At 44.9% G+C, this 27,701-nt stretch overlaps 1 protein-coding gene across 5 annotated transcripts in view; it reads right to left on the reverse strand.

Moving 5' to 3' along the window:
- Nucleotides 1–7,521: 7,521 nt before the first annotated feature.
- ST6GAL1 (ST6 beta-galactoside alpha-2,6-sialyltransferase 1) overlaps nucleotides 7,522–27,701 on the reverse strand; it is a 48,712-nt gene continuing 28,532 nt past the window's right edge. For 4 of the 5 annotated variants that reach the window (XM_033001630.2, XM_033001632.2, XM_033001633.2 and 1 more), the window contains 6 exons: nucleotides 23,324–23,451; nucleotides 21,626–22,307; nucleotides 17,695–17,792; nucleotides 12,448–12,549; nucleotides 11,018–11,192; nucleotides 7,522–9,004 (listed from right to left, as the gene is read on the reverse strand). In XM_033001630.2, the coding sequence (XP_032857521.1) occupies nucleotides 8,763–9,004; nucleotides 11,018–11,192; nucleotides 12,448–12,549; nucleotides 17,695–17,792; nucleotides 21,626–22,256 (1,248 nt within the window). In that variant the 5' untranslated portion in view covers nucleotides 22,257–22,307; nucleotides 23,324–23,451 and the 3' untranslated portion in view covers nucleotides 7,522–8,762. Of the gene's footprint in view, nucleotides 9,005–11,017; nucleotides 11,193–12,447; nucleotides 12,550–17,694; nucleotides 17,793–21,625; nucleotides 22,308–23,320; nucleotides 23,452–27,701 lie in introns of all 5 variants that reach the window. The other variant, XM_042799377.1, reaches the window with a different exon arrangement.

Raw genomic sequence — 27,701 nt, forward strand, 5'->3', positions numbered from 1 at the left:
GAGCAACTCCCTTGTGACCACCCACTCACAGTTACAGCTGAGCACAGCTGGGAATTTCAGACCTCGGCTAACAAAAGGTTATGCTGGCAAATTACACTTTGTGAAAACAAAGCGTGACTTCAGGTGATGGTATCAGCTCAGCTGCTACTAATTTGTGTATCAGCTTTTCCAAAGATGCTTTATTGCTTATGCTGGAAGATTACTGAATAAAGCATCCACATAATGCTGAGGCTACAGAAATATCACACACAGATCTACAGAAACAATCTGCCTCCAAGATCGGATGGATAGTGAATGATGATGGGATTGGATCCCTACATACACACAGGTTTCATAAAGGAGAAACACACTCACCACCCCCCTTCCAACTCCCTAGAGAACTTCCAGGGCAGGGAAAGGTGAGGTGGGGTGAAACACAGCCCCTCCATGGTGCAGGAATCCCCGGGTGTCCGCAGGGACCGTGAAACACAGCATGGCCATTCACACACTTAGGGTGACACAGGTTAGCAAGATAGGTGGAAAGCAGGGGATAACACCAGCTTTAACATTAATAGCTATATAAGAGAACTGAAAATGAATTGAACTCAAAGCTGTTTCCTGTATTAACCATTGTATGGCAAACAGTGATGAAAATAGCTGATTTCTTGACATACCACTTCCTTGTTCACACATACCACCAGAGCAACTCATTTGTCTTTTTTTTTTCCATTCTCTACAACATATGACAATGCTGTATTATAGCACCATCATTATATTTAATTATTAAATAAAAGCATAAAATTAAACCAGAGTAAATTAAATGAGAATTCTTCCAGGGTACCGGTTTGGGCACATACAGGCAGAAGGACATCAGGAGGCAAGGAACTGGTGTGCAGAGCTGGATGAAATTTTCACCATGAAACCTGGAGCAACACACCCTCCCCAAAGCCCAGCTTCCCTCTGCAGGTGTCCTTATGTACCTCCAACCCACCCACATTCACTCATTCTGCCCTCGATTGCTTTACACATCTTGAGAACTGAGATCTGAAGAGACCTTCTTCCTTGTAGGACACAGCTGGAGAGGACACTGTTTTATTGGTCTGTCACAGAGTAAATGTTTTTGAGTTTTATATTAATGAGAAGCAAACCCAGAGGTTGGCATTGCTGTGTACAGGTTGCACAGAGCACCCACCCAGCCAACCCCACCCAACACCCGTGTCCCAGCAGAACCTGGGTAGGGTCAATGAGAAGTCGATCCAACAATGAGTGTGTAGGCTTTGTTTACGAATACATATCCATTTTGTGGCTTTTTGTTGGCATCCTTCACCAGTACCTGCAGTCAGATCACCACACGAAAAGGAGCCACCCCCAGATACAGCTGTGCCACTTCCACTTGGTGGCAGAACTAAAATGGCTCAGACCAAGCAGCACTGTGTCTACCCCCAGGCCGCAGGGACAGTGGCCTGGACCACAAACTCAGAGGCAATGGCTCACCTCACGTGTGAGGTGAGCTCAAAGACAGTTCACTCAAGCTCTCTCAAAGGGAGCTCAAGCTTCAAAGTTTATTGAGCAAGACTACAAAAGTCTTGAAAGCACGGGGCAGAAAAAGCACTCCACACGCTGGAGACCAGACCTGCTGCCAGGACACTCAACTTCCCCAGAGCACTACCTCATGCCATTCAAAAGCAAGAATGCCAAATTGCTATCGTATTGTCCAAGTCACTCACTGATCTTCCTATTCAAACAATACCTAGAATTTGAAGTACAAAAAAATACAGATAAGTATCTTATCTATGCAAATTAGAACTCTTACTGAATCATTAAAAATAAGAGAAGAGTTTCTCTAAAGTATTGGTCACAATTAGCCTGGTCAGGCTCAAATTATCTACCACAACAGTCCTACTGTAACAAGATTAAGTTGCTTCTTGTTAAAACTGCTTTGAGCATCTCAGTCCTGACAAAAAAAAGTTGTTTTCTTCATCATTTCCCTTAAATTCTACAGCTTGAGTCCCAGTTCACACAACCCATATAAATAGCCTTGAACTGGCAGCTGGGACAAGACAGCACCTTCTAAATTACCTAGAAAACTCCATTCCCCATGCAAATTAGTAAACTGCAAATTGCTTTGCAGTTTGTCCTAGACACCAGAGGTCCAGCTTTAACTGCTTGCTCTGCCTTCTTCCTAAATTCAATTTGCAAATGCCCTCTCACACACACTTTCTTAAGAAATGTGGGCCTTCAATATATCTTTGGTAAACCAAGAGAGCATCAAATAGGATAATGTATGTGAACATACCCAAGATAAAAACAAGGAACTGGGAGAGGAAACAGATTCTGAGTTCATGACAATAATGTATAGCTTCCTTGAAGGCAGGATATTGCACTGATTTATCCCAGTTAAAGATCTGGCTCCGTTTTTGAAAAGTATTTTAAGTGGTAATGCAACTATTCAGCATTGCTGAATAGGTGTGGAACACTCAACCAAGCTGGAGAAAGCTAAGTAAATTCCTCCTTTGTATACTTCTTAAGATTAGCATTCATGTAACACTTCAGACACCATAAATAACACTGATTTTGTAATACATAAATCACATGTTGAGTGTGCAATTCAGTTTTCCTATTTTTATGTTGCTAGATGTACCTGAAAATGGTTTTTAATGAAATACAGCCTACTTTCACACATACTAGTGATTCTGTTTTCTTTTGGGAATGGCAATAAGTGCTGCAAATGCTAGTACTATATTCACCATTCAGGGCCCCGCATTTAAATTTAGTCTTTCAATATCAGAGGACTCAGATATTCCCTATTTTGACAGGTTGGGTTTATAAACCTGAAGTGGCCTCGGGCACTTCAGCATCACCAGAGCATCACCTGACAGACACAGCTACAGAAGGACTGCCAGTACAGCAGAGCCAATGTGCTGTCCATCCTCCTTCAACACACCTCTTCACACTGCTGAGAAGTGTCATCTTCTCTTTCACGTGCTGATAGCTCTGACCCCATGAATCCTCCCAAATGCACCTTCCCAGGGAGGACACGGAGATAACTTCTGCCATCTTTATAGAGTGACCAACCCAGACAGAGATTTTGAAAGCTCCCATTGGTCAGTCACAGCAAACTACTTTCCACCCCAGGAGCTTCAAAAACCCACATGAGGCTTTAGAATTCCTTGAAACCATAAACTACACACCTCTAAGCTAAAATTATAACTTCTGACATGCAGAAGAGCCAGCAGCATCTACCGAAAAGGGGTTTGTCACAGGTTTGAAACGGTTTTGGCTCATGGAAGTGCCTTGCTGCTGTTTACATCTGTAAAGGATGCAAGGGCCAGGCAGGAAAAGCACTTTGAGATATTTGCATGAATGGAAATAAAGACATTCCAAGTAAGTTTTGTTCCCAGAAGCACAGCTTTCAATGCACACTGACCTTCAAAACCAGCAGCATGCTCAGAGCTGGCACAGAGACAAGCAAGACAAGTTCACTGTGTTTTGGGAAGTATCTGTTTCTGTTTAAAGAGATCTAGTTTCTGCCAGAAGTTACTCGCACCAAACCAAACCACTTTCAGTCAACTCCCCTTCTCTGGCTTTCAGAGAGTTATCTGGAACAAATTTCACTAGACACACACTTTTCCAAACCATTTCCGAGGTCAGTTTTTCCCTCTTCACTTTCCATTCTACCTTTGCAAATACCCATGTATCTTTCCAAAACATACCCCAAATAGAGAATTTTTTTTTTTCAAATACTCATTGCTTAGATTTTCTCCCCAAATTAATTTTGTTCACTATACAATGAACAAAAGTTAATGGTAGAGTGCTAAGCTTCAAGTTTGACCTGGCTATCAAAAGATGCAATTGATATGAAATTCTCTCCTTATCACACATGAAGTTGGAAGGTAAGTGAACAGATACAAACTCATACAAAACGCAGAGACACAAGTACCCTATTGCACCACTTCACCCTCTACCAACGAGACATGAGTAGGAGCGTTTGCTCTCCCAGTGGACACACACTGCCCACAGGCAGATGAAGGCCTGCCGGCACACATGCTCAGAAAAGCAAATAGGTGAATAAATGATAAACGTGCAAGTTTGTGAGCTCTCCCTGTAAGAGAGATCCCACCTGCATGCAGAGCTGATATCCTGGAGGATAAGTAGCAGCAGGGGCCACTTATCTCACCCTTATAGAGGGAATGAGAAACCAAGTGTGAAAGCTGGCTCCTATGAGGGCTCCTTCCTTTTTCAGTTGAGATAGCATGAGGGTGCTATGCTTGCAATCCTCTAGCACAATCCGCTGAAAGAAGCTCTCCATACCCAACTCTAGAACAGCAGACAGGCTGCACATGACACAAGCTACGCATTACCACCTCCAGGAGATACCAGATCTCCCTCTCTTGTGTTATCAGGATGACTAGTCCTGTGTATGGAACCTGTTTTCCATACCTTTCACAAGACAAGGCTGCTAAACAGCTCACCGAGTTTAGTTCAGAAAGAAAAGCAGCTCTTTCCTTACAGATCAGGGAGGGTCACTTACCACTTTTCCTTCATCTGCATTTTAAAAGCAAGCTGGAAACAAGCACATCTTCCTCCTTGCAAGTTCTGTCTTCAAAATAGAGTCCTGATCTGTGGCTCCTTTTCACCTGGAGTGAGGCACAAAGCCAGCTGTGTCAGATTGCTCCCATAATTTCCCAATGAGCTCATTAGCTCCAGGTGATACCATGCTGAATACAGGGACTGCAGGCAGCTCTCTTCTCAGGACACCAGCTAATATGTCCACACCTTCACAAGCCCTTTCTCACTTCCATCTCCCCTATAAATGCACCAGAGTATTTCTGTTTCTGGAGCCTTTGCTAGGATCCAAGATTTGTACGGCCATGCACACAAATTATCTGCTCTAAAATGAAGCCTGATGCTTCTGCACTGTGCTTTGTATCATCAGCCAAAGCAAGTGAACACGTTTCCCTGCCGGGATGGTACAATTCACAAGTGAAAACAAACATCCACAGTGCTGGGCAAGAGCGTCAGACTTCATGGTACACAGCACTGAAGCATAAGCCATCTTGCTTGCACCCACACCTTTAGTAGGGTGCATGCACAGAAAACAAAAGAAGTATGTGGCTGTGGTGGCTTGTGTTTCTCTACAGGGAGTGCCATCACGTATGTTTTTAACCATATTGTTGATATACTAGTGTCTTGTCAGATCTAGTTCCCACTCAACCACTCTATTCTTCCTGGGGAGGTGAGGAAGGGTGTGTTGATTCAGGTGCACACAATTCAAATTTCTAGGACTTTTCTCCCTTTGTTTTCTTTAGTGAAAGCAAAACAAACAAACAAACAACCCCACAGGCAGTTCTGTTAGCCCAGACAATGAAAGCTCTCCTTCAAAGACAATGAAGTCCAATGTTCTTCTGCCAGTAGCATACTGTCCTTGCTTTTACATTACCCAAATATTTCCTCATCCAACCATGAGCCCCTGACAGCTGCACTTAACTCCTCAGGGCTCTAGTCCTACCAGATGGCCTCTCCACACCCCTGGCTCTCAAGTACACCTAAAGGCAAAGAGGAAGAAACGGGTTTCTAGCTGGAGCGTGGGATCAAGAACAATCTTTACTCCGTATTGCATGATAATACATTTAAGATTAGACTCTTTTCTAAGAAGTTTATAGTATGGAGAAAAAACCTTTCACTTCCTAGTATCTTGACAAATCAGTTTCTACTGTCTTGTCTAAATAAATTACAATATTTGACTATCACAAGTCTTATCAAAGTTTGAGATTTGCTTCAGAAACTGTTTCTGGTTTTGCAATTCTAGGTCTTTACAGCCATTTTAAAAATCTGCATCAGCTAAGTTTTCAAAATGGCAAGCAAGGACTAGTACATGTTCCCAAGAGCCCACAGTTAGAAATAAAGGTATCTTGACAGTGCTTATCTACCAATCCACTGTCATACTAACATATACTTTTTGCTAATTAATCAGCACAGATGCAGAAATAGGTGGAATACTGGATGATGAGAAGCTTAAACTTAAATTAAGCTAGAGTTCCCATCACCTTCTGGTATTTCCCTTTCATTCCCTTTACTTTCAGTACCTCAAAGACTGTAGCTTCTGCAAGTGCTATAGATTAGTTTATTCTGCAGGGAGGAGTTATGAAGTTACAGCTAAGGAAGAGTATTTCTAAGCAATATTCAGAAACAGAAATAACACCACAATCTAGAGGAGAGATCTTGCCTACATCAAAACCTAAAATAATCCCCTCATTCTCCTCCTCCCCAGACTTGCTGACCTTCCCCCACATGTTTCCCATATAATTATGGAGCATCTTTCCCAGTACCTAGCCTTTCAGTGACTAGCTGGGAAGAGTAGTGTTGCCCTCTTCCCGCTTTCTGCATGGATAGAAAGCTGTTCACACTCTGGAAACGATTAGAGACTGCAGGAGGGATAAGGCTTTTGTTACAGTCTAGCTATTACTGCCCACTAACTTAAACTTGGCTCTTCTAAATACCAGACTTGTCGTCATTTGAAATTTATGTTAGATTTGGATCTATGCAGCCAAAAAGGGAATAAAAGGAGGGTTAACACTGGCCTATTTTAAGCTCTGTCATAATTCCTGTAAAACTCTGTTTAGATTGTAAATGAATCACATGCTGGATCTAGCTAAAACTGTTAGCGTAACATTTGAAATTTCATGCCCTGTGCAACACTATTGCCTGTAAGTAACTAAGGGCTCTGAAAGACCCTGGGGAGCCTGTTTAACGTTTTGTCTTCTTGCAGGAGCACTGCAGAGGAGAGGGTGATTTGGGGGACCCCCAGGTGAGCAGGAGGCAGATTGTGCTTGCTCCCCTGCATCAAGGGATCATCCATCCATTACACAGCCCAAGGCAAGGAGGGTGGCTGGTCCGGTCACCCCAACAGGAGAGGTGCGGGGAAATAAGATTGTGATAAATAACAAATGAGATAGCCTCGGAAAAAAAGGCAGAAGCTATTCAGATCCCAACTAAACACATACCAAGAAGGCAAATCGCTGTGGCAGACCACCCCTTGATCCAAGGGCCAGAGGCAGGACTGTTACAAACTAAGAGTGGAGATGGAGACAGGTTTGCTATGGCTCTCCCAAACAACTCCTGCTGGCTGTTCCTCCAAAAGCTCTCTCCTTCCCTAACAGTAAAAATGAATGCTTAACTGGACACAACTGCCCACGGGCTTCAACACATCCTTGTCCTAGTGCTCCTGAACAGCAGGCTAAGGACCTCAATTATTTTACATATATATGTATATAGATATATGACATGACATACAAGTTGTAAACACTGACAAATCCAATCCATCCCAACAGATGGGCGTGTAGAAAGCCAGCCTCAGAGCTGGCACAGCAGCTCCGCAGCGGCCCTCCTCCCCAAGAGGGGCGAGAGCCATGGGCTTACTGAAACGGGCAGGTGAGCAGCTCCCTCCTGGCCCTGCCTGCGCAGGTGCAAGGCTGGTACAAGTGTCCAGGGCCACAAAGCAATGACATTTACACTGGTTTCACCAAGGCAAGAACAGGCCAATGACTTCACAGGATTTATTCAAAACAGGAGAAGAAAAAGCTTTCTTTACAGACATCATGAAACACGTCAGTACGGAAGAGGAAAGGGAAGGTGTTCTTACTGATTTACAGAGATTGCAGAGCTACTACTTCCACCATGCTGCCACAGGAAGAGTCCCCTCAAGTAGAAGAAAGGTGCCCTCCTCAATTCTGCCTGTGTTTCATCACGAGAAGCAGAGCATACGCTCCCTCCCCACTGCTCACGAAGTATGGCAGCAATGCATCTGCTCCCCACCTATGCAGCAAAAGCACACAGCAGCTGCAAGATCAACTGGAACTCATCTACCAGCAGCTATGTGCTCCTTCTGTTACTGGAGATGAGCCAGCAAGTAATCTGCCAACAATTGCAAAGGTAGACCAGCAAAGCGCTGGAAAGAGGTACTGATTTCCAGTGAGTTCTCCCATTTGTGCCTTGGAGCATCTTCCCCAAAACATTCCTCAAATAAGACTTCTTTACCAAGCACAGCACTGTACTGAAGAAGTAAATGTTCACTAAAATTTATTTTAAGCAATTAAAAAAAAGTAAAAAGATTAAAAAGTCTTGCAAAATCACTGAATTATGAATTGCCTCCCTCTTCCTTTGACAAAAATGTCACCTGAATGGTTTCTCAAGTCTTATACCTTGAAAGAAGTTGTCATGGTTATTTTACAAACTGTTTATAAAATCAGGTATTTTGGACTAGGCGTTTAGCTTATCAGTACAGAGCTTTGAAAGTGTTTCCATAAATCAGTCCTGCTCGAAAGAATTCCTAGGACTGTGGGAACAAGTTTTAAATTATTTTTGTTGTGTCTCAACGGACCAGGTTTTTGGCTGCCATAACCCCTTTGAAGCAAAGTGAACTATATTGAGCATTTGATCCTGACTTGTGCAATCTCTGCTTAGAAAGCATCTCCTGTGCCTCCTATTCACCATAGCATTGGTTGAGATGAAAACAGAGATATCCACCTGCTGCATGAGCCTGGCTCCATCAGGAGCACATTTATTGCAATGGCTCATGCAGATATTGCGTGGACACACCACGATGTATTAACACCAACTTACAGCTGGGAGAAGTTAGGCAACAAAGTCCTAAGAGCAAGTGTTGCAACATGGAAGAGCTGTCAAAACCCACCAGTGCTTAGACCTAACAAATCCGACAACCCTGATTTAAAAAGTGCTTTGACAGTCAAGAAAAATTCCTAAACACACTAAAAACCAATCTGCTAGCAATGCACGTTTCGGAAGCCGGGCAAAGTAACTTTCCCATGAGTATAGATGTCCTCATCTGTGCCCTGGTTTATATGCTTCACCAAGTTTTTCTCAAACAGGAGGGGGTGGTAAGCTCCCATGGTACAGGCACGGTCATGAAACTTCTGGTAATAGTGGCAAATGTCCGTCTGTCGCTTGGAAGGGAGAAATTCATACACGTCCACTTCATCACAGAGCGTCATCATGATCACAATGCCTAGGGAGGGAAAGGAAGCAGATATCCCCATGTCAAACCAGAGAACTGACAAAATATTCCAGCAAGACAGGAGGTCAGCATGGAGCATCCAGATCCAAGGGGAATGGTTTCATTTTTGAATGTTCAGACAAGAGGGGGAGAAAACAAGTCTGGCCAGACAGGTCTGTTTTCTGAAGCCCTCTCTTGCAAAGCATATGATCGACTTGATTATAGCAGACTGTTTACAGTGACAACCATGCCAAAAAGCCAATTTTTAAGAGCGCTACCATTCTCCGCGACCTTCGTGGAAACTTGGGCGCCTGCCAACCATGCACTACAATTAACTGATCCGGACAGTCCATCTCAAACATGCTTGGGTAAGCAGCCATGAGACCTTCACCTTTTCCCCATCTGCCTCTTTGTGAACACTGGGGATGTGAAAGGGATGGTGCTTGGAGGTGGCCCACCGAGGGGGAGCAGCCCCTGCTCGGCAGGGTCCCCAGCTGCCCTGCAGCAGGGCTGTGGCTGCCCTCCCGCGTCCCCTGACAGACACATGAAGTTCAGGCCAGTGCTGGGCCCAGACCTGCCAAATTCCTGACCAGAGCAGAGCTAAACCATAGATATTGGCAGCCTTTCTTCCAAGTGCAAGAAATAGCAAGAATATACTAGGGAAGTAAAACCAATTTATAATATCACAGAAAATTCATGCAGTATTTGAGACATCAGGGATGATGCATGATCAGAGGAACACAGTTTACAAGACATCAGAAGAACACATCCATGAAACCACTTGTTTAACTAAGGTGCATTTTAAACACATTTTCATCCACCTTTTCAAATGATAATTTTCATCCAGGCTTTCCAGGAAACCCAGAGCTGCAAACTGGAACTCGTCTGTGCCCATCAGTCTGGCAAGGTGACTTGTTTAACAAAGCAGGTAACTTGGCCCAAAGTTAAGCCACAGAGGAATTTGCTGCCTGATGTGGCCCAGTGCCTGCCCTCAAGCCCCTAACTCCAGTTAACAACAATTTTGCTGCTGAAGTCATTGACTATGCTGTTATGCAGTTATTCTGCACATATCCCAGCAATGATGTAATAGGTGCTGGGCAAGAGCAAGGCTGTGGAAGAAAACTAGACATCTGACTGGCAAAAATAAGAAGTGACTCTGTTTATGCAGAGGTAGAAGGGTGTCTGTGCCCCAGCAGCAATGGGAACAGAGACTGGAGCAGAGGAGGGGCTGAAGCACGGCAGTTGGACATCCACGTGGCAAACACGACCATACGTCTATGCTGTGATTTCAAATACATGTGAACTTCCTGAGAAGTTCACTCCTTTTTATTCAGCTGGTCATGAGATCTGCTCTCCAGTAAGAAGGAAAAGCTTTGCAACAGCAGAATGTAAAATGAGCCCCTTCATCAAGAGTCTGGATTTAGAATGCTGACAAACAAGATGTTAGCAAGCTGAATAGAGGGGAATATCACTGAACTTTTCAGGGAAATTATTCAGTCTGACCATTCCCAGCCATCCCAGTAAGGCTTTAGCTATATATATTTTTTTTCCATATATACATATATATGTGTATTTCCATATATACACATATATGTGTATTTCCATATTTATATATGGAAGGCATAAACAGGCAACCACTTAGATTTCATCTGCAGTAACCAGATTTATTTCCCTGACAAGATCTGAGCTCGCAGGAGCCATATCCTTCCTCTTGCACCCTGTGGTAACTGCTCTGGTGCTAGAAGCTAAAAATCCTAGAGACCATCTCGATGTTGCAATCTACTCTTGTTTCCACATGGAACCAGGCCATGTTTCTAAATGCTGTTTCAGAGGTGTGCTGCAAACTGATTACTTTAACACTACTGAGCTACTTTAAAAACAGGAAGCTTAAATTCTGGCATAAGACAAACCCTGAAAAAGCAACTCTGATAAGCGCCATAAATCTGTAGCTGTCTTTGAAAAAGGGCATCCTGGAGAGTTCCTGCCTGCAAACTGAACGAGAAGTTTAGAGGGCAATTATCTTACCGAGCATTCCTGATGATGGTGGATTAGGCTGAATATGCTCCAGGGAATTCTCCTGCAGAATATCCCAGAGTTGCCACTGCATTTTTGGATTCAGGATATAGAAGGGCTGCTCTGGATGTATACTACGATATGACTTATAGCTTTCAAAAAAGTTGTAGTCTGGTTTTCTGTACCACTGCAAAACAGAAACAGGAAGTCAGACTCTAGACCACTCTTTCCTGTAACCACATCATACGAGGATGAGTGAACCTGCTGCTGCCAGGGGGCAAAGGTCCTGCTATACCTACACATACTCACTCACTGACCCCACCACCTCATCTGCCCCTCAGGTCACTGTGGTGGTAACCTGATTCAGTGTACAGAGCAGGGAAAACACAAATCTCAGTGAAGAACCATTAGAGTTCAAGTTCAACATCTTCTATAATTTCTTTCTGCACCCTCCCAATAGCAGATGATGTTGAGAACTCTGCCTTAAATGTTATAGACCCCAACCTCTCTCCATGCTGGAGTACAAAGCATCCTATTCTGCAGGCAAGTGTCCCCAGCACAGCCTCCTAAACCAGGCTGAGCTGATTTGCACCCTAAAACTTCTCCTTTCAGTGAAAAAAACACTTACAAAGGATTTATGTCTTAAAGTAATTTTGAGATTTTTCTTCCCTATGCTAAAAAAATCCCATCGTGTCTTACTGACTCTTAAACATGCTGTACATACACCTTCATGTTTCCTGGAGGTGTGGGACTAGACACAAGAATAAACATCAGTGAGAAAATAGGAAATGCAGTTCAGAGAAAGGAACGCAAAGACCTCTCAGTTACAGACAGATCTTAAAATAAGAGCAAAGAATGGACTATTCACTCCTACCTGCTTTTACTGTGAGCCTCCAAAGCTCATCACTTATCAAATAACACCCCTTTGTACTCAAATGAAAAGTGAATGCTAGAGGGATTGCAACACCCACAAGTGAAAGTCTAGCTGACAGAGGAGACATTTGCTAAGGTCTTCATAGGGTTTCCCAATCTGCTCATAGTGCATCAAGTATATCTCATGTCTGACTGGTGCTTGAAATATCCAAGCATCAACCATCAACAAATCCTATAGCAACTGTCAGAAAGAGGAGATCATCCTCTGACAACTGCTGCGGCCAGTAGTGACCTCCTCCCTGCGGCATCAGGCCATAGGAAAGTAAAGGTGGTGAACTGTTACACTTGGCCAGAGGCCCTTCACAGGGATCAGGAACAGGCAAGCGTTTTCCGAGGAGCACCCAAGCATGGGATTCTCTCTGAAGTACATATGGATATATCCATGATAATGAAGAGGTTAACAAGAATGGCCTTAAAATGAGTGACTCCCCACATTAGGAGGAAGTGGGTTAACAGATGCACCTCAAAGCACATGAACCTGATTTTATTTACAGAAAATTCAGCCTTACCTCATGAATCTCTGCATGATATGGTGCTGGATCCCAGACAATTAAGATTCCAGTGTTGTATAGCGCTTCCCTCAGGAACTGCTGCTCCTCAACAGTTACAAGCTTGAATAACAACAAAAACAATAATATACAGTATGCCGTTGGAATTAGCAAGAAGCCAAACAGTAAAACATAGCTGACTACAGCCACAGCCACCCCACTGCATGCAGGCAAGGACACAGCCCCAGGGATGTCCTTCCAATGCCCGCTCCAGTCCTATCTAACAGCATGGGATTTAGTGGAGAGTTGCATGAAAAACTCCCATTATGCTTCACAAGGTTTTCTCTATCCATCTTCAATAATAAAATAAGGCCAGGACCTGCAGTGTGGCCCAGCTTGTATGATGGATACCATCACTACAGCTACCAGAAGCAGGTGGGAACATCAGTTGCTGCCACCAGTCACCAGGATAGGAAGAGCCTAACCCATACACACTGTTGACTTTGTCAAGAACAGTCATTTGACCCCCAAAAAGTCTGCATGTGGGTGGTTTCTCCTGAGCAGCATGAACTCAGGCAGCCAGGGCTCGGTGCTGGGACAAGTGGCTGTGACACCATCGGTGCAAGAGACAAGAGACCACGGCACCCGCAGCTGACCCTGCCTTGCACCGAGCCCCACGTCGCCTCTCCAGGGCAGGGGGATGCAGCTCAGGCAAGGGAGGTTTTAAATCTCCTGAGGGCAGCAACGAGAAGGAAAGCACCACAACAGCAAAGCACATGGGATAGAGCCAGGATTGGTGGAGAGAGACTGTTCCACCAGACACTCTCCTGAACGAACAAAACCAGGTGGTTCAAATGGAGAAGTTGCCCTCCACAGTCTGGACACAACCATCACAGCTTGTGACACCTGAAGGTAACCCAGGTCTGTGGCAAAAAGCAGTCAGAATCAAACAAGTCAGGGACTGATCTCCTGTCCTCCCCACTCAAAGGCATAACCCATACAGGCACGGCTTGTAAACATGTGCTGAAGAAAAGCATCATCATAAATATCAGCTACAGTTTGTCCTGATTTTCTCCATGGATCTAATTAAGAGCTAGCCAATTTATCCCTGAGTATCCTGGCTGCCCCCAGCAGCAGGCTGCCTTCTTGGCTGTCCCTGTAACAAGAGCACAAGGATGCTCTGGCCAGCCCAGATGCAAATTATTCCAAAAGCAAAAAGGGTTTCCTTGCATCTGTTCTTAACTCTGTGGGATTAGGCTTTGGCCTTGACCACGTGTACTGCCTGGTTTCATTTCCTTACAGTAGTTAAAAAATCTAGGCCACTGGTGAGCTGGAGCCTTGCAACGCTGCAGGTGTGAACTTCTGCCTCTGGTCCGTGGACACCAGCGGCAGAGGCAAGGAGAGGGCACGGCCGGTGGCACCAGACATCCCCTTAGCCACATACAAGTGGGATAGGGCACTGCAATGGGCCTGGAATAGGGCAAGGAAAGCAGGTGCTTTAGTTTAATTTCATCGTTTCTACTTAAAGGCTAGAAATCTTTCAGGAACTTTTCTGATGTGAAACACATGAAAGGAGGACTCGAGAGAGACTGAGCATTAGAGAAAGCAAAGGTCAGCCAAGCAAAGCCATGCAAGTTGGCAGAGGCACACAGACCCCTAGAGAGCTGTGACAGGCACAAAAGTAAAGGGGTGAGAAACCAGGTGGGAAGCACCTCCACAGCCCCAAGGTGTTTGCAGCTTCCTTTCCCACACCACACAGCTGGCTCTTGGCAGGAGTAGTTATCTATCCGTCACTTAACCCGTTTGATGGAGGAATCTGGCTCCCCTTATACTTCTAGTGCCTAGTTGTTCTGTTTAATAGCAACTGATTATTTTTAAGTAGTTAAATTAATTTAAATTGCTACATGACTTATTTCTCTTGCCCAGCTTTTTGATCCTAATTAGTTAACTGATTTCGTAATTAATTTGTTCTTTAGCCAATTCACTGTTTAGAAAGTACCTTGCTAATACAGCCCCTACCCTTCTGATATGTTTATTGACTGTATCAAAACAAGTTCCTTCTCTCTGGCTACCGCAGTCAATGCCCTGTAATCTAAACATGCTCCCCTTTCCCATCACAATCTTACTCTATTTCACTGATGTGCTATCTCCTTTCTCTTCCTCCCTGCAGACTTGTTAGAGCCAGTAACAGCAAACGTAGCCAAAGCAGAGAGTGCTCTCCATGACAGAGAGAAGCCAGACAAGGAGAACTGTAAACAAGGTCTGGGAAGAACAATGTACTCTGGTCCTTGGTCAGCTCTGCAGAAAGGAGCTGTGTCCTACAGAGTGACACTGGCATGCCCCCCGCACACTCTTCAGCCCTTATTTTCGCAAGATGTGACTGCTTTCCCAGGGCAAATCGATGCCTTACACACAAATGCAGAAAAACATGCCATTAAAGGAAGCAGTGCTGATGAACCTGTGAAAGTCTAAGAAAATAAGCAAGGCAATGTTAAAGAATTTCTTTATTTAGAACAACTACCAAGCCTGTGGACCTACAAGACTATCCTCAGATCTGAGAACCCCAAATATCTCCTCCTCCCACCAGTATCAATCTGTAAATCTTTCCCTATGCACACAGATGTACCAGATACCCCACTCTACTATTAAAACCATCCACCCCCACATATGTGCTAGAGACTGGTCATCAAATTACAGAAAAATATCTTAAAATAATTACTAAGCAACTTAGGGCTGCTGGCCACACATGCCAAAGGGATACTACTCAATACAGACTAGTTTTGACAGATTAGATTCAGAAGATTCCATTTTCTTCATTTTGGGAATGGACTGAGGATGGATCAATCGTAAGAGCCAAAATAAGAGCAGCCAAGCCACAGGCTCACCACTGTTCCCAGTGACCACTTGTAACGTCAGAAAAGCCAAACCCAGAACAAGAACAAATTACAGTTTGTCCAGCCAGTGCCCGATGCCAGCAAGAGCTCTCTGAAAGGCAAGACACAGCTTCAGCAGCAAGCTGAGAACAAAATGTGATCCGGCAACCCCACGAACAAGAAGGTTAAAATGATGTCGTCATGACTAGAACAGCACTGAAGCATTAAAAGTGCAAATAAAAACACAGAGGAAAACCAGGCTCCCAAACCAGTGATCGCTGAAGATAACAGGGACTACAATTAGAGCTGTTCAGCTTAGAAACTTCAGAAGAGAGACTCCTGCACTATTCATATGGAGAGCATCTTTTTGTCCTGTTCAGCAGCTAGATCAATGTTGCATTTTAAGTTGATTTTAGCCTCTAAAATCTGCAACAATTTTGCTCTCCCTGTAACTGACATTTTCTCAGCTGGTGTCTCCATTCAAAGGGAATGGTGGCAGATGACAAACGTCACCCATGGCTGCAGGCTGATGTGCATGGAGAACAGAAGCACTATAATAACCATGGTATCACACAGGTCACATACATGTTTTTGCTGGTAAATGACTTTGTATCACAGTAAATTTGGCAATGAGCACATCCTCCAGAGAAAGTGTTCTTAGGTGATAACATGCATCTGACATCATAAGAATACACACAGAAGGGAAAGATTTAAAAATGGAGAGGAAGAATGACGTCAGCAGCCAGACATGTCTGCTAAAACTAGGTTGGTACAAAAAGGACTAACTGCCCCACATCTGACTGGTGGTTTAACGCAGGGGAATTGAGACACAGCAAGCAGAACAGAGCACAGTAGCCAGGGGAGAAGGCAAAACCCAAGAGCAGAAAGAAGCAGCAACAGCATTCGCATGAGAAGCAAGAACATGGTTCAGAAGACACACAAAATGAACTAGGGAAGCTGGCTAAAAGCTAGCTCCACATCTTGCCTTTGAGAGCATGACCAAGCTCCTGCTGTTGCTTTGAGAAACTTAAAACCTCGTGACACAGCAACACCCTGGACCCCTCAGACAGGAGCAGATGAGAAAACTCCAGGCCTATAAATCTTATCTTTGGCGTGAGGAAAGGAAACTGCCTTCTCAGCTCTGGAGCACAAAAGCTACACCTCAGTCCCCAATTACCCCCCCAGTCTTCATGTGCCTGCAGCCTCCTCCCCCTCTTCCTTGGTGAGGAGGTGCTCATACTCTGCACTGTGATGCCAGGTCTTCCATCCGACGACTTTTGGCCTATTTGGTATTTTACTGCCCCCCTCCATTCTCTCACCATCACATGTCACTCTGATTTCCTCTTCTCTCTGCATGACTACACTTGAAAACTTCTCCCACCAGACTGGACAAACACAAAGGGTAACAGCTATATGGATGCAGGGTGCAAACACTCTCCAAGATGTACCTAAGAGCAGTGACAGTCTGTTGTGAGTCTTACTGCTCCTGAATGGGTAGCTTACTAACCCTGCTAACATATTGCCAGACATGCTTCCTAACCACTGAGAGTCTGCTTCAAAGCTGATTGAAGCCCAAAGAAAATCAGCAGAGGGACAGCCTCATACACAGAAAGAGTTCTCAGTCAAGGAGAATTTAACTCGTTATGTGATGCCTTGCATTAAAAGGTACTTTCTGCTATGCTCTGTAATGAAGTCATGTCCACTCCAAGTCACCCACCCAAGTCCTTACCCTCTCCTGGCTGCATGCAGACTACAGCTTTAAAGGTGGGTTCTTTGCCTATTGTGTTCAGTCATTTAACAACCCTGGTTACTGTGTCATCTACAGAGACTGTGACATCCCTGGGCAGAAAAGAGGTATTGTTCTTTTATTAAAAAACAAGTAAACTTCCTCCATTCTTCATACCCATCTCTGGGGCTGGCAGAACTCATCTCTTGGCACACCTCAGTTTGCTGAGCAGTGTTAGCTGAGCTGCAGTGCTGCTCCTGCCTCATGCTCCCAAAGCACAGCAGCAAGCAGGCAGCTGGTCTTCCTGTACCAAGAGGCTTCAAGCCAAGACAAAAATCAAATTACCTTGTGCCTGCCATAAATCGCAAGCAGGCTACTGCAGGCTTAGTTTGGCACATGCTAGTTTAACTGCAGTAACCTCAGATTTACCAACTGTCCCCCGTTATAAGGCAAGACATTCCACCTTATGGCTATCTGCTAGGGACAGGAGAAATCACACAGAAAGCCCTATTCTCCCCAGCTTCATTTTAAAGACCTCCCAGCAGCAGATGAACACAGAGGCCCTGTGGATGTTGTTACTTCAGCCTGCGCCCAGCTCCCAGGCAGCACAGGGGAGGCACGCAGCTCTGCCACACTTGGCCCATTTGGCACACGTTTTGTCAGACCTACCTGGGAGTTCACAAGACGAATTGTTGTCTTTTGCCCCACATCTTCTTGAAACCCCTTGATAGGAGCCCCATTGAATCGTAAGACGGCATCATGGCTGTCTGAAAGCAAAACAGAGTGAAAATCTGTGAACTAGTAACTGTTTTTTGAATAATAGAAGAGACGTGTAATATGTTATACATCTGTATTTCTAATACAATCTGACTAGTCCCTGCTTTCCCACGTAACAACTGTAAGTACTAAGCCAGATGCTGTGGAAGAAGTTGTTAGTCTAACTTCATTATCAATACACTTTTAAAAATCCACTTGTTAAAACTACAATATGCTGGCAGGCTGAGAGCACAGCCCTAGCATTTGCTCTGCATGGAGGAACGCAGCATCTCTCTCCCTCTCCCTCTTCTTTCCACTTTACCAGGAGATAAGACCAATATACAATTAATCTACCATGTGGCTGGCTGCAAATTAAGGAACTAGGAAATAACAGCGAGCCAGTGCCCTTTCTCGCAGCCTGGAGGTTGACCAGCCTGAGAAACATGTATAATAACCACAGTGGAAAACAAAGCTGGCTTCAGCCTGCCAGTGTACCTCCCACATTACAGAAATAAAACCACTGCTGTGCATTTAACAGGCATGGCTTGTTACATGCCTTGGGATTCATTGCATTTTCCTCTGCTGGCATCATCTCTTGAGACAGCACAGCATTCCTCCAGCACCCTCCTCTGCCTCGGCACAGCCAGCCACGCTGCTGTAATGCCACAGAGCCAGGCTGCTGCTGTGGCACAGAGGGTGTTCGTGCCCGTCACCCTGGCACCATGGCTTCTCCATACCTACTGGCTTGATTTGGACAGGAAACCTTTTGTATGATCAGGGGCATTGAGTTAGAGAAGCAGGACCAACTTCCCTGCCTTTGTGCTGAGGCCACACGACCACTGCTCACGGCAGGTCTGTGGGGAACCGCCGAGGCCCCGGCCAGCGCAGAAGGGCTTGCCTGGTTGTCTTTTTGAGATGATTTTCTTGAAAGCAGGGATGTTCTCACAATCAGTGCTGGAGTATCAGTAATCACTAGCAGCGAAGATTAGTTTCTCAGCTACTATATTCTCAAAGACAAGTGGATCTTGTTTAGAATCCTTCCAAAGAACACACAAAACCCAGAAAGGTGATGTTGCTGATAAAAAATAAGTCCACGCTAAGAAGCAGCTCTGTAGTTACCACTACAGACCCTTAACTCCACATCCTACCTTGCATCAATGGAGTACAGGGTTGTAATTTCCCCATATAACTTCAGCCAGACACCAAGTGTTATTATCCCCCAAATTTGCATTTTAAAAGGGTGTTTAATGACTGCACAGGCAGAGTGGCTGGCTCTCTGAAGCACTCTATCTCCAGGTGGTTGTGCTGCACTTGGTATCAGATTTTTCGCTGGCAATTCATAACCTCCAATAACACCAAGAGCCCAGTAAGATAAGAGCTGATTGTTTACAAACTTCTCCCTGTTCTGCTCTGCCAGCCTCCCATACACTGACTAATTGCTCATTTGATATCTTAATGTGATTACACAGAACAAATATTTACTTCATTTTAAGCCTGTCAGATTTAGTACCTTTTTGGCACTTTCCTCCAACAAAACCACAGCTTTTCCTACATGGAAATATGTGAGGTCAAAACTGGGAAAAAAAAAATGTAGATGAATATACTGAATACTCCTGAATCCTTTGATAGTCACTCTGCCCAGCTCAAGGCTGTGAGTGCCCAAAACTCTGCAGAATCACTAGCAGAGATGACTGCCTGAGCAGGAAGGTTGGAGCCTGCAATCCAGGTGTGGGGAAAGTAAGCCAGGGACACCAGCGGGGTTTAATGGCCTTTGCCTTGGGCACACTGCACAGTGGCCTTTCCAGCATCCATCCCTTGGGATCTGGAACAAACTGGTGCTTCAGTTTTGGGGACGGACTGTAGGAACAATGACATAGCTTTCCATGTCTGACGCCCTTTCAGCTGTGCCGCAGCCAGAGCACAGCCCATTGCATTTCTTGGCTGCTCTGACACTGAATGCAGGGCTTGCACGGACTGCATTATAGCACTCCATAAACACCACCCCCAGGTCTCGAGAGGGTCTCCTTACAGAGCAGCGAGCAGTTTTATCATCATGCTGGAGTCTAACAGAGACGCTCCTGAACACAAGCCAGCAGTGCCAGGGGAAGGTGTTCACCAGAAGGTCACTTCTGCGGAAACCTTTAGCTACTGAACTTCAAGAGACACCTAAACAAGCCAAAACAGGTACTCAAAGGAAAAGTCAGAATTGGCTTCCCAAGTCTTGACCCACCCAGCCTCAAACACTCCTAAGAGGCGGAAATAATTACATCAACCAACACCCACCTATAATTTTTACCAGAAGGCAATGCCATCCTGGTTCATACCGCCACTATCTTTTTCACTGCATCATTTTTCATAGCATTTTAACACACTTCAGACTGTTCAACTTCATTCTAGCGCCTACCTACCCGTCCTGTGGAGCACTGAGGAGTTTAGGGGAGAACTTCTGAGCAAACACCAGAACAAACCCCTGCCCCTCCCATGAGCATCCAGGGACTATGATTCTGAAGTCTTTGCCTAAGCTGCCCATGAACAATGTATTAAAAGCTATCCATCTACTTCTTTCAGAGGATGAAGGCTACTTGCAGCTTACTGCAGGCCAGAGAGACCTGATCCAACAAACAACTTATGAACACACCAAAGTCTGAAAACAATTTCCACTGGAGAAAAAACTAGGCTTTAAACCTTCTCCTTCAGTGAAGCTGCAAAGTGGGAATTTTAACTGAGCCTCAAACAACAAATAATGAAGAAAGCTGAGGGAACTGCCGGCCAGGCACAGGAGAATTTTCTGCCAGGCACAAAATCCTCAGTTGAAGGCTGGAACACTGGTTTCCCCTGCATGCTGCTTTCTTAAAAGATATAAAATGCTTTGGTATCAAAACATGCTTCTTTACAATCCACGGTACAAGACTAAAGCTTCAGCATTTATTAATTAATGCATCAACATCAGATAAATATGGTGAAATAAAACTGTGAAAAGCATCACCAAACTTTGTCTAAAGAAGTGATAATAAAGCCCTGTGAAGTAATAAAGCCCTGTGAAGTTTTTCCATGGTCTTCTGGGCCACTCAAACTCAGCCACTGCCTTACGGTTCAGGATGAAGGTGTGCCCCTTTGGAAAGCCATGAGCAAGAATTACGGCATCACAGAGGTTGGAAGGGACCTCTGAAGATTGTCTGTGCCCAGCCCCTCCCGCTTAATGCTGGGTCAACTACAGCAGATTGCTCAGGCCTGTGTCCTGTGGGTTTTTTCCCCTTTCAGTGTTTCCTTTTACTTCTCTGAAGAAGTCTTTCTGAATGAAAAATTTTCTAACCATTCACTGTGCAATGAGCACACTGGCATTACTCAACCCACTGCAAAACCTCTCAAGAAACAAACACTTGGGGAACCAAGACCTCTCTCTGGTATCCAGTATAAGTGCTACCCACTAGTGATGCCAAAGTGACCATGAAAATGGAAAGGACTAGCTGGAACACAACTACCTGCATATATGTTGTCCTTTCAGCTCAACCCAATCCTTCTATTCCCTTGGGGCTTGCCCATTTTGGTCTGCTCAAGGTCTAAGGCTCACAGGCACTGTGATCTAGGGTATGATAAGGCAGCCTACACTGTGTGGTGTGTACATTCTGAGAGGAAGAGAGCATCTGATCATTCCTCCCATCTCCTCCTAGGCTGTAATGTTCACTAACTTTAGAAGAAGTTTAAGGATAATATTTCAACTTCTTTCAAACACCTTTGTGACCACACCAGAGACAATGTTAAGAGCATGAGACTAGGTTACTTCTGTTCAGTGTAAGTTATAAAACAATGTTATTTGACTTTATGCTAATAGAAAGATACAAACCTATTTCTTGTCCCAAATGAGATGATTTCAGAGACCCTGCTGAGGACACGACAGCACAGGTACCCAGGCGGCCCACTGTTTCATTGAGGCTTTTCCCTGGTAAGTATTTCTGCCATTCAGAGGTATCAAAAGGACCATCTGATCCCTGTATCATGGTCACATTCACCCTGTCCCGTAGCTGGCAGAGCAGCTTCTCTGGGCTGAGTTTAGCAGCATTCCTCTTACCATTGTAAGTCACATTGTACTTGTTCATGGACAGGTAGTTTTTCCTGACCTTCTGCAACCTGGGTATGAGATTTCTGGATGAACTGTCCTTATCCCATACTTTCACAGAGTCTGCTGCTTTCTTGGACTTTTCTGCTGTTCCAGAGATGCTGCCTTTTATTTTGTCGTGGTTACCAAACCGTGTTTTGGGTATCTGACCCAATTCACTGTCCACTTCATGGAAAAGGCCCTGTGATTTAAGTGGGTTCCATTTTTCCAAAGTCCTGTGAACCTGCAAATCATCATTCTCGGTCTTGAAAGGAACGTAGTAGCTTCTTCTCGTCTCTCTCCACAGGCAAACTGTCAGCGCTACCAGTATCACCACAAGAACACACATTAATTTTTTCAACACATTGATGTGAACCATAGTGTATGGTGCATCCAAATGGGACACTGAACACGGGACAGGAAGCTGGTCCTGGGAGAAAGGAACACATCTCAGTCAGGGCTGCATGCACAGGCATGCATATATATATGTAAAGTTATAAACATCAGTGTGTGGGCAGTGGGAGGGGAGAGGGAGAACATAGGGGCATTTTTAAAATTTCAGGCTGTTTAAAGATCTCATTTCCAAGTCTACCACCTCAAACATCAAAGGGAAAGACTTGAGCTGGCTATTGGCCATTGCATGCTATGTAACAGTGATCTGAGGCCACTCCCACTCAAACCTTTTTTCTATTCCCTTCCACAGGTGACAGTCAAGCTTAACACAGCCAGTATCATAACCGTGGCCGCTTAACTCTGCACTTTTCTTTCCTTCACCTCCCATCCCAGTCAGCCAGTATCCATATCCCACCACTAGCATTTCCAGAACTGAGCTTCCACTTGACCATAGGCATGAACACGAATGAAGCACATAATGAGGCCTGTAACTGTTGAGATAAAAGTTGGGAGTTCATGACCATCAGGAGCTCCACCAGCCTGGTACTAACACACTTGATGACTTCACAGGGAATTCCTGCAAGCCTGCTGCGGGCTGAATGCACGCCCAACGAGAAGCCTCACTCAACAGCTGCTGGGAGTCAAGTAATCCACAGTAGGATTTGATTGTTTGGGTTCATAAATGCACTCTGATTAACATTACTCAACGTGTGTTACCCCTGGAGAAAGTAAAGGCAGACCCTGTCGTGCAGTATTGCCTGTCTTCTTTTGCACTGCCTCATATAAGCAGACACCTCCAGCTCCCAAAATGTTATAAAAGGGGGCAATTCAACAGCAGGAGTGCAGATGCTCACTTCCCCATGTGGCTGCTCCGGGATGCATCCATGAACATGGGAGCAGTCCAGGTGTCCCAGTGCTCCTCAGGAGACAAGCATGCAGATCACTACCCATCCTAGAGAGACCCTAGTGACAACTCCCTCCATGAGCAACTTGCTGAAAGCAAGCTGTGCTAAGCTCTGGTATTGAGAAGCCACTGAGCTACCAACGTACTACCTGGGGATAAAGCAGCAGCTCTCCAACTCAGGTCATTTTTGGCTGTTGGCAGGTTTTCTTCTGAGGATTTAAGCAGGATACCCCAAAACACAACAGTTCTGTGACGCACTGAAGAGTTCAAGAAACACCTGCAAAAAAAGAGGGGAAAAAAAATCTATTATGGAAGAACTGTGTGGTGCTGGGGATGAGCAAGTAATTCCTCAGATAAGGCCCACGGTCCAACAAAAGCTGTCACCCAGGCATGGAAGGGCCAGCAGAAAAGCCATTAACACCACATAAGCCTTTTAAACGCTTAAATGCCCACTCAAAACCTTTGAAATCTACTCTCAGCTAAAGCAGGAACCAGTTTGCAGGCTGCCTGCTCTATGCTCCCACCAGACCAACAGCTTTCTCCATGGAGAAGGCTCTGAGCAGTGGATACACCAGCAATACTCTCAAGGAAAATTCCCAGTGCTGATGCTTAACACAACAAACAGGGAAAGGAAAGAAAAAGCTAACTTTTCCTAGGGAAATATCTCACTGTCTGTTCTTGAGCGATTTATGCACTCTTTCTGAACTGCAACAGCAAAGAAGACTCCCTGCTTTTTTAGAGTGAGTCATATGAAAAGATGCTTTATAACATATATCTTAATCCACAGATCTTCACAAAATAGACAAATGTATTTTAGACTTTATAGCTTCACTCAACCAAGGAAATGCAGCAAGAGAAAGGGAGGTATCACAGTGTTATACAATTCAAGAAGTAGCTTGCTTTTGCAGGAACTCTGAGTCAATACACATAACCTAAATTACAAATGCTACCGTTCATAGGATTAAATACTAAATTATTAAAGCATCCTAATGCTGACGACTTATATTTTCTTTTAACTCTATTAAGGAACTCATCCTGATTCCTCACAGAGCAGCCTACTTACAAAGTAAACATTCTTCTACCTCCACTTCATAAACTAAGAAAAAAAAATTTAAATCCTAGAGGCACAAGTAATTCTAGTTTTTATTGAAGTAATTTCCCCTACCTCCACAGACCGTCTCACTTTTCATTTGCTTGAGACGCAAGCGCTAGAGAGGCACACCAAAGCCTTTTTGTCCAGAATGGTTTCAGATGCAAAAATACAGCAGTCTGGGGAAGAGGGGTGTCAGGATAGGATGCAGGACATCGCTGTGCTCTCTTCTGCCTGTAGTTAACCCTGTTAACTGTTTACAGTTCTTGTGCTGTTTACAGCTCCTCTTCTGCTGTGGTCTCTGCAAGACACTCTCCCCCCTCCTCTCTGCTGGTCCCCTCTGCAGCTGGGGACCCCGGTGGGCCAGCTGGCTCGGTGTCTGCCCGGTGCCCTTGGGAACAGAAAGGGCCATGTGAAGGCAGGAGACTGCAAAAGCCATTTGCTAAAGGGGAAAGCACCACTGTGTCAGCCTCCATGCTGTCAGAGGCTCTGCAGGCAAACCACACCTGGACAGCAATGTTTTACAAATTGAGAGCAAGAGAAACACCAAAATAGAGTTGTCCAGTGCCAACTTAGTACAAAATGCTGACACACCTCCCTCTGACCACACTTCGTGCAGACCCCGACCTGACTTTATTCATGCTGTACTTCTTCACACAACATGAGGGTCTACTGAACCAAGATCCTCTGCGTGGGCAGGACAGAGCCTCCACACTACAGGAGGTGCCCGGCTGCCCACCACCCTGCAGAACAGAGCTCTTCGCTCCAGGCTGTGGAAGACACTGCCATGCTTTTGACTTCAGAAGCCTCTCCTGATGGGTTTCCAGATGGAAGTGATAGCAGGCACATCTCAGTTCCATCAGCTTTTGTTTCCCACTGCTAGGATAATCTAGGGGAGTGGCAGGTTCATCGTGGTGGAACCACCCTTACAGCTCACTGCAAATTCCTGCTGGGATGCTCCTCCCGATGCCACACAGCAGAGGATGCCCAACAAGTTGCAATACCTCTCCTTCCCAGGCCACACAAAGGAACCTGGAAAACTCACCTTCAGCACTCAGCACGTGATCCCCGCCTTCGATGACTCTGTGTGCTGCTACAACATGAATTGTTATCTTCCTTTGATTTGTAAGATGGCAAAGTAAGGTCGGCAAGCAAGTACATTTTACCAGGGCCACAACACTTCAAACACTTTTTGTTCACATGGGGTTCACTGCAGTTCAGTTTAATCATTACTACTACTTCACATGATATGATTTTATTTTATTTGCACAAGCAGTGTCCTAACATGAAATCCCTCTCAAGCATTTTGCAATCAAAACTTTTCTGCTGAGTGGGAAGGCAGCTGCTCTTCCAGGCAAGGTAGGATAGCCCACAAGTGGTGCTCTCATTCCACACCTTTAGCTAAGTCACTTGCGTGCATTTCTGTACTGCAGCAGTTAGTACAAATATGCTCTTCTGGAGGTGATGGAAACTTACCACATCCACAAAGAATAGGGTGTCAGCTACGAGTACTAAGAAAGAAAAGACAAAAAAATAAAATCCCCCCAATCTATAAAAATACTTAAACAAATAGCTGCTGCCTTCTCAAAACCTAGAGGCTGATGCAGCTGTGGGTGCAGCGCTGGCTGGCAGGCTGGCTAACCCCACACACCAAGTCCTCAGGGGGTAAAATAATCCTGGGCAGAGAACGAGTGAGTGATGCAGTATCTTCAAGGCAGTCAGGGAATTATATCCTGCCCACACACTCTTACGCTTTACTTTTATTGTCCAAGTATCTCACTGCACTCAGGTCTTAATCATCGAAGTACAGAAGAGTGTAGAAGTCCTGCCTTCTCTCACATCCCAGCCACTGCCATACACCCGGGGAGTTGCAGCCAGCAGTGCCCTAGCAGATAACACCATACATCCCCATTTCCACAACCCACAGGAGATTTACCTTAAGAGTGCTAACAAGTGTCTTCACCTTGTTAAACAAAAAAATATCAGTCAAACCCTTACCTGTCTCCTATAGTGACCGACAGCATAGACACAGAGAAACCACATAAGTATGGACAAACGTATGAATATATTTTTTTCCAGTAAATGCACACAGCTTCCAAAAAAGCTGTGTCATCAGCTGTCCCAATGCCCATCCTCTGCCCATTTGTTTAATTGCTTCTTGAAACCACTCACATTTCCCAAACAGCCCGAGGCAATGAATTCTGCAATTACACACAGTGCAGAAACAACCCCACCTCTCTCCGCTTCACACCAGGGAACTCAATCGCACCGACAGTAATCCTTCTGCCTTCATTTTCTGCACAGTGTCCATGATTGCAACATCTCTCCTAACACCCTCCTTTCCTCACTCATTGCTTTTCCAAGCTGAATCCTGCTTGTTCCAATCCTTCCTTGCACAGCAGCTTTTCCATACCTTTGACTCTCTTGTTCAACTTGCCTGGCACCGTTAGTAGCACGTGAACATCCCTCGAAGCAGGCACACGGGGACACCCCAGCTGCACGCTCAGGCCAGGTGGTCTGGCAGCAACAGTACAACAGGGATGCTTTGTTCTCCATCCAAAACTTCCTCCACCTCTATTTCCCTTCCTGACCATTTCTAAGGCCTGAGCTCTAGGCTGTCAGTAATGACTTCAGGGTGTTTTGCAAGCAGCACTGACTCAGAGAGCTGTCCCCAGCACAGGGTGGAGAGCAAGAATAAAATACGACTGAAGAGCATTATCTTACCCCCTGCTAGACCAGGCTTCCTTTGCCTTTGTGCTGCCCAGCCACCCAGGATTGCTGGATCCCTCTGTAGCTGCTTGGTGTTTTCTCTGGTCCCGGCAGCCCTCTGAAGACAAAGCCAGCCAAGCCCATAACCCAGCCTTTCCTCCTTCCCTTTACAGATCCGTTATTGCTGCTCAACGGTGGAAATCTTGAAGCAAATCCCTGTGAGACTTCTGTGATGTTGTGAAACCTGACCGCTTGGTTTCCTACCCGCTAAGCAGTCACTAATCCAGGACTGGAACTTTCTCATACCATGATAGCTTAGGGTTGGTTGTTTTTTTTGTTTTGTTTTGTTTTTTGCTTTTTTTTTTTTTTTTTTTCCTGTGGCACTTGGTGAGCAATCTCACCAAAACCTTGAAAAGCATGCTGTTTGCCTCTCTCCAGCTTCACTAACTTCTGAAAATGAGAGAAGAGAGAAGAGGAAACCAGCAGATAGAATTGAAATGTGCCTCTTCTGCAAACAGATGATACTTCTCCATTAATTCTTACAGATTCTACAGGTGTTAGTTATTTTTATTATGTTTACTAGTCTGAAGGAACAGATCCTACCAGAGTCTCTTTGAAATGCAGTCATGTCGACTAACACTTTTAATTTAATTTAAACAATGACTTGAGAAATGCAACCCTTGGGGATGGCACATGCAGGGATCACATCCACCTGTTCTACTATGCCT

This window comes from Tyto alba, unplaced genomic scaffold, assembly GCF_018691265.1.
Source record: "Tyto alba isolate M040663 unplaced genomic scaffold, T.alba_DEE_v4.0 Super-Scaffold_10, whole genome shotgun sequence".
In the NCBI taxonomy this organism is placed as follows: Eukaryota; Metazoa; Chordata; class Aves; order Strigiformes; family Tytonidae; genus Tyto; species Tyto alba.